The following is a 7354-nucleotide window of genomic DNA, read 5'->3' on the forward strand; positions in this document are numbered from 1 at the left end:
AATTTTTAAGACAAAATACACTAATAATGTAAATAATTTAATTTAAATTAAAATAATCATGGCCCAAAAGATGAATATGATTTATAGTTGTTTACTAGTTTCATTTATATAAACTGAAATGTACTTTTGGCAATGAATATAGTAAATTTAAAATGCAGTTATATAGACTATATTTTAATCAATAAAAATTCTGTTTACATTACAGAAAGATTAGAGTAAATTAGATTTTAATAAGAAATCAAAAATATAAAATCAAATAGTCTTGAATTTTTTAAATTTAAAATTATAAGATTTTCAAGACTGATTACAGTAATTGATTATACAGTATTTAGCAATCAATATTATTGAATGATTGATGTCATAGCTTTACATAAAGTTAACAAAATAATTAAAATGCCAAGAAAAGCAATAAATTCAAAATGAAACTTTTTTTAAAAAAAAAAAACTTGATTTCTATTTAATAATCTTACTTAGTAGATATGACAATACCAGTTATCAAGATGAGGGGGATGAACTTCAGATTAATAAATACTCAATGAGAAACTAATTTAATAATTATTGAATATTTTAAAATAAAATATTGTAAGAATATTGACAGAGAAGATATAAATAAAAAAATACACAAAAAAGAATTTTTTTAAGTGCTTAATATTCAAAAATTTTTGAATTTATCTGATTGGCATTATACTCTGTTGCAGCATTTAGTGAAAAGATTTCACAAAAGGAAATATGCATTTTAAAAATAAAATGATCTTTGCAATTGTTCTTAGAAAGACTTCATGAATGACAAAAGTTTACAGATTTGAAAATGACATGCAACAATGAAAGAAAGTTTTCACAATTTAGTCCAAACTTTTCACAAAATACACAAAATTATACAGAATAAAGGCAACAGATTTCACATATTAAGAAAACTTTTCAATAAATTTAAGACAAACTACAATATTATTATGGTTTAAATAATATTACTTCTGATTTGGACTATATGCTAATGATCATGTATAATATAACATACTCTTTAATTTTTTAATCTCAGATTAAGAGTGTAATAGACTACTAATTTTCTTCAGCCTGTTTTATGTTATGTTGGCTTTCTTCAGATATCTGCAAATTAAACTTAAACTTTTCTTTATATTATAATCAAATCTCATCTTGATGCCATCAGAAGTTAAGGAATTACCCACTTCTATGATTTCATGCAGTACAGAAGACATCTTCTCTCTGTTTATCCTTTTCTTACCATGCCTTTTTAAAAAATTTTCTTACTAGATGTTATCAAAACTTGTTTCACTCCTTTCAAATTTGCATGTATATTTATATAGAGTGCTCTTGCTTACTCCTATTAAAGAAGAGATATCTTCAGAAGAGTCTTTATTTTGATACATCATGAGAAGAATTTTAATTTCATTACAAATTATTACTGTATGTGACAGTTTCTGCAGAATCTTGTGATGATGAATTTATCTGTCTACCCATATATGTAAAACACTAGCATTTTCAAGCCTATCTTAGACCATTCAATCTTTATTTTTTATTTGTAGTGTCAAGTGCAATATGATAATTATACAAAATAAGAAAAACAATAAAACAAACAAAACAACTGAACTAAATTTTAAAATATTATTATTGAAATCATGCTAATAGTTTGTCTTAAATTTACTAAAAGTCTTCTTTAATTTATGAAATCTGTCAAACCCTACTCTTCATAATATCACAGGTTTTGTGAAAAGTTCTGACTAAATTGCAAAAACTTTTCTTTCATTTCATTACTGCATGTCATTTGTGAATTCCTGTCTAATCATCAATCAAGAAATTTTTGTGAGAATAATTGCAAAGATCTTATTTTTCAAATGCAATAATTTTCTTTTGTGAAATCATTTTTGCTAAATTTTGCAAAATGTAAATAAGAAAAGTTTATCTTTACCCTTATACTACTTCTAATTCTACTATTATGGTTTGTTGAATGCTTGAATTGGTAAGTTTTAAATTAGCTCTTAATTTAATTTATAAGAAAAGATCTATTTGATAATATTACATCAAATTAAAAAAGTGAAATCATTCAAAGAAAACAAATTTCCTTTTCCAACTTATTATTTTATTTCACTTTTATATTTTTTACGATTTTATTTACAGAATTGTTTTTGCAGATAAAATCACGAGATAATGACTTTAAAATCAAAATAAATTTTAATCTAGGCCTACTTATTACTTGAATAACATTTTATTTTCATAATTTTTAGAACTAAAATTTTCAATTAACAAAATAACTGAGCATTATTGAATGTTCTATTAATTTAGTGTCCTAACATTTTCATAAATCATCATTAAGCAATCATATTTGCTTATTAAAAGGATTTGTTTATAATAAAAAATATATAAAATAGTACTATCATCATTAGATTATTTCAAAAACTTAACTTACAATACTGATATTAAACTGACCTTTTTTGCCCGTTTCCAGCACTTTTGATATAAACAAAAAGCAATGTTTTCAGCCTCTTTCAGGGCCTGCATCAGGCTTTTAACTGAAGAGTTTTTAGCCAAACTTTTCTATTTGGAACATTTTTGAAAGATGTTCTGAAACAAGTGCCATTTAAATTAACTAACCACCTAAAAGTGCTTGTATGCAATCCTATACATGGAAATATGTTTTAGGAACATATATATGAAAGCAGGTATATGTTCAGCAGTATTTTAAATTTATTTTGTATGAGCCATAATTTATACTTTTCTGTGATAATTTATTGTAAGGTGTTAAATTTGTTAAGGTGTTTGGACATTAATAATGTAATTGAAAAAATGAACAGTTAATTTAAATTAATTTAAATGAAACTTGCTCCAGAATGTCTTTCAAAATTGTTCCAAATTTGAAAGCTCCACTAAAAGCTCTTCAATAAACAGCCTGACAGTTGTCACCAAAAGATGCCAAAAACATTTGCTTCTCGTTTATATCAGAAGTGCAGGAAATGTGCAAAAACGTCAGTTTAATATCAATTTTTAAAAAAGTTTAAGCTTTAAAGAATAATTTTTTATACTCAGAAATATAAATTGTTATTTCAATAAATAAATTTGATAAATATGTTTTAAAGATTGATGTAGTCTTTAATATAAAAAAAGTTAAACATTAATATAATTCAAATAATTGTGAATGTTTAATATATTTTTATAAAAATAAATAAGCATTTTTAACATTATAGGTTTGTAAATTTATATTCTAATCATTTTTATTCACAATGATTTAAAATGCATTTGTGTTTCTTTTATGATATCACATCATGACTGAAGTCATAAATTAATACATTAATATACAATTAAACTGTAGTAAAAAAAGTCCATTTATTTATTAAAAACTTTTTGATGCAGAATTATAAAATTATTTTAAATATATAAGCTTACCTTAATCAAATCATGTATCCATTAAAATATTGAAATAAACCTACATTAGTAAATGAATAATTTTATTACCTAATTACTTTCAAAATATTAATTAGAAATATAATAAATTTATGAAATAAGAGATTTAATATTAACGTTATCAAATATAACTTTATATTATCACAATAATTTTAAATAAATTAAAAAAATAGGCCTAGATTAAAATGTATTTGAATTTCAAAGAAAAACATTGATTAAATTATGGTTTTAATTAAAGATTAAAAATAATTGTTCTATACAATTAACCCAAGCAGAATTAAACTGTTTAGCAATAAGGGTCAAGATTGCATAATGCATAATCATTCAGTAAATTCTTTTTAATATGATCCAAAATCCAATAATCATATTTCAAAAAGCAATTTTTGATAAATCTAATTTAAACTTCAAAAACTGTACTAAATTGTTTGCTATCAAATATATAAAACTGTAATATAATATAAGCAAAACATAAATTTTAATACAAGCATCATAAACTGGGTTATTTTTTGGATTATGTTTAGTTTAATTATTCACTAGTCCAAAACTTAGTCCAAAAGATAATATTGTATTATTTAAATAATTATAAATTAAGTTTAATTAATTAATTTTAGTCCAAATAACATGGTTTATTAATTTAGAGTTATAAGTTATATGAAACTGAAAATACAAATAGAAAAAATATTACAAACACAAAAATACTTAGAGCTCCAAAATGAAGACAGATGAAAAGCATAATACCTTACTATAGATGTAAGTGAAATTGTTAAAGCTATTCCAAAGTAGTACAATGATAAGCAAATTGCAAATGTAACAAACATAAGGCTGGTTCATACTTTGTGAGATGGAAAGAGAAGAGAAAACAACACTAAGCTGGTTTAGTGCAAAATGCACATTACTAGTGACTTTTGTTCTCTTTTGGTTAGAAAAAAAGTTAATAGTTCTACTCTAAACTCTGTTGGTAGCCCACAATCCTTTGCATTTTTTCAATATGGATATTGATAAAATTAAAATGATTAGAGCTAACTAGAAAATTACATTCAATGAAACATATTTTATGTTAATCAAATCTGAATAGATATTATCTTGACATCTGTGCACATATTTAAAACTTGCCTAGAATATTGAAAATTTACTTCAAGATCATCTTCCTTAATTTCATTTATAAGATTATGATATTCTATGCTCTCTTTTTTTTTCAAATTAATTAACCCATAAACTCTTCTTTTTAAAGGCTTTTACAAATTGGGTAAGCTTTCAAAGCTTCACTTTAAACTGCAGGTACTGAAAACACATGAATGTTTCTCTTCTGTTCTTTTGAAGTATGAACATTTAAGGAAAGAGAATAATAGAAAAAAGACATTCTCTTTGCTTTTCCATTCTCATAAAGTATAAACTGGCCTAAAATCAATTAATTTTCTAGATTTTGTTTGTGCAACTTTATAAAATTTGAATAAACAATTTATTTAAAGATTAGACAATTACACATTTGATTGATGCACATATGCTTACTAAAAATCCTCAATGTAATAATTTAAGTTGGCTAGTGTAACTGAATTTAGTTATCTAGATAATTACCATTTACAACAATATCTTCCTGATAAAATCCTTCAATTTACAATATTTAATTAGTAAATGCAAATCTAATTACAATTGTAAATAAGAATAATAGTAAAAAAATAAGTTGAATAAAAAATAGGAAAAAGATTAATTCACTAAAATATTAAAAATTATTTCAATTTGTTAGTTAAAAAAAAAAAAATACTAACCCAGTTTTAATTGGTTCTTCATATTGTATTCCTTTGGCTAATTCTGCTACTCCCATCAATGCTAATTGAAAAGAAAAACATTTTTTATTAGTTATTAAAATTAAGAAAATAATTTTATTTTTTAACTCAATACTCAAGTAAAAAATCATTGAAAATATGAAATTAATTGAAATTTTTTCATATTATGTTATAAAAACTAGTAATATTTCAAATATAAGACAAATTCCTTTAATCAAATTTTGAAAACATAAAACTAGAAAGTATGAGAAGACAACACACTCATAACTGGAAAACTGTTTTTTTCGCCTTTAATATGGTTTAAAATTTTAATTGTCAAAAACTTTAAATTTACCTTTTTTTTAATTAAAATTATAGTATTACATATTTCTAAGAGATTGAATCAGAATTTAATATTGCTGTAATTTAATATTAACAATTGGATTACAACTTCTAGATCAAATTAACTTATTTAACAATGGTCTGGAAATGTTTTCTCAAAGATTAGCAACACCTATCTTTTTTGTTCTTGATGTTTAAGTAAAAAATAATCTGTTGTAAATAAAATACAGTCAAACTTCCATATTATTGATACAAACTTCTATATAGCAAATTTCTTTGTAAAACGAATTTTTGCATTGTACACTGCTCTTACAGCCAAAAATATATGTAAAATTGACTCTAAATAACAAAGTTAAATTTCTACATAATGAATTTTTTTTTAATTTGAAAGGACTATCAATCATTAAAAGTTGATTACTCCATCTTGGTTGAATTTGAATTTAGGTTCAATTTCAGATATCAACTTGTACACCTTTGTAAAACCATGGCCCAGGTGTGAGAAATATTGATCATTAACTTTTAAAACCATCATGTAATCTGCCCCATGTGGCTACCAGTTGTAAAGAAAGCAGAGAGAGATTATTTTCAACAAGAGCATTTGGATCTAAACAATTTACAATTAACAAATGTTTTAGGGTTACAGTATTTCTTAGTAATACTGTAACTTATAGTTAACATGTTTTTATTTTTAAAAAATTACTGTACTGTATAAGTTTCTTGTTATCTTAAATGCATCCCCATTCATTTCATAATACAGTACAGTACAATGGATTAATTTTGTACAGATTTTGTTTATGCTGCTTCCTTTGGGAATGCATCCTTGTAGTAAAATCAGGACAGCCTGTAAAATGAAAATTGATATTGGTAATGTTTTTTTATTGTGTACAGTATAGTATTTAACTGAGAAAGCAGTCTTACTTGTGCAGGTGGCTGAGATGAGTCATACCTACATTGTTTTATAGTACTGAATGCTATGCAAAATTCAAAGAAACTTTCCTAAATTTGTCTATCAGAGTTCTCAGAAACATTCAACTTGACAAGTTGCATTTCACTTTCTATTTTAACTTCAGGTTTGAGAGTGGACAGTTCTATACTATAGTACAAAAAATGTCTACGTGTTCAAGTATTATTACTAAAAAACTTAATGTGTTGTAGAAAGTTGATAAAAGCTCAAAAAAGACATTGCAGCAAAGTTTGGAATTTCTGTGAGTAGTTTATCAACCATAATAAAAAAATTGCAAATCAGTTTTGAAATTAGCTGATGATAAAGATCTACAGCAAAATGTGCTAGAATCTGTGTTTACATTGATGTAGATGAAGTATTTTTAATGCTCTTAGTAAGTGTGAAGCTTATTACAAAGAGAGAACATTTTTAATTGTTCTGTTCTGTAACAAAAAATTAAAATTTTTTTTAACGAAAATGTAGTTAAATTAATTAACTTGTAAGTATTTTAACACACAAATATAAACTTACTTAAAATTAAAATTACATTTATATTACATTATTACTGTATCTTACATTTATACTAATTTAAATTATGTAAAATAATAATAAAATTACATTAAAATAATACTTTATTTACCAAAAAGTGCAATTTCTATATAAAAAAATTTCCCAATAACAAAATTTTTTTCAAGATTTAGCAACTTTGTAATATAGAAGTTTGACTGCACAAGGAAGAAAATAACAACTTAAATATTTTTTTGAAAAATAATAATCTATTAATTTGAAATTATAATTGCCATTATCATTAAATATAAAAAGAATTTAACATCATTACTTTCAAAAATTGCATTTTAAAATAAATATCTTATATATATATATATATATATAT

General features: G+C 23.4%; 1 protein-coding gene across 1 annotated transcript in view; it reads right to left on the minus strand.

Annotated features, from left to right (window-relative positions):
* LOC111621740 (ATP-dependent RNA helicase abstrakt-like) overlaps positions 1-7354 on the minus strand; it is a 66770-nt gene that overhangs the window by 35628 nt on the left and 23788 nt on the right. The window contains exons 5-6 of the mRNA XM_023363967.1: positions 5181-5241; positions 3427-3436 (exon numbers count right to left, since the gene is read on the minus strand). Coding sequence (XP_023219735.1) covers positions 3427-3436; positions 5181-5241 — 71 coding nt within the window. The remainder of the gene's footprint in view (positions 1-3426; positions 3437-5180; positions 5242-7354) is intronic.

This window comes from Centruroides sculpturatus, unplaced genomic scaffold (genome assembly GCF_000671375.1).
Source record: "Centruroides sculpturatus isolate CEXI.00-Female unplaced genomic scaffold, Cexi_2.0 scaffold21, whole genome shotgun sequence".
In the NCBI taxonomy this organism is placed as follows: domain Eukaryota; kingdom Metazoa; phylum Arthropoda; class Arachnida; order Scorpiones; family Buthidae; genus Centruroides; species Centruroides sculpturatus.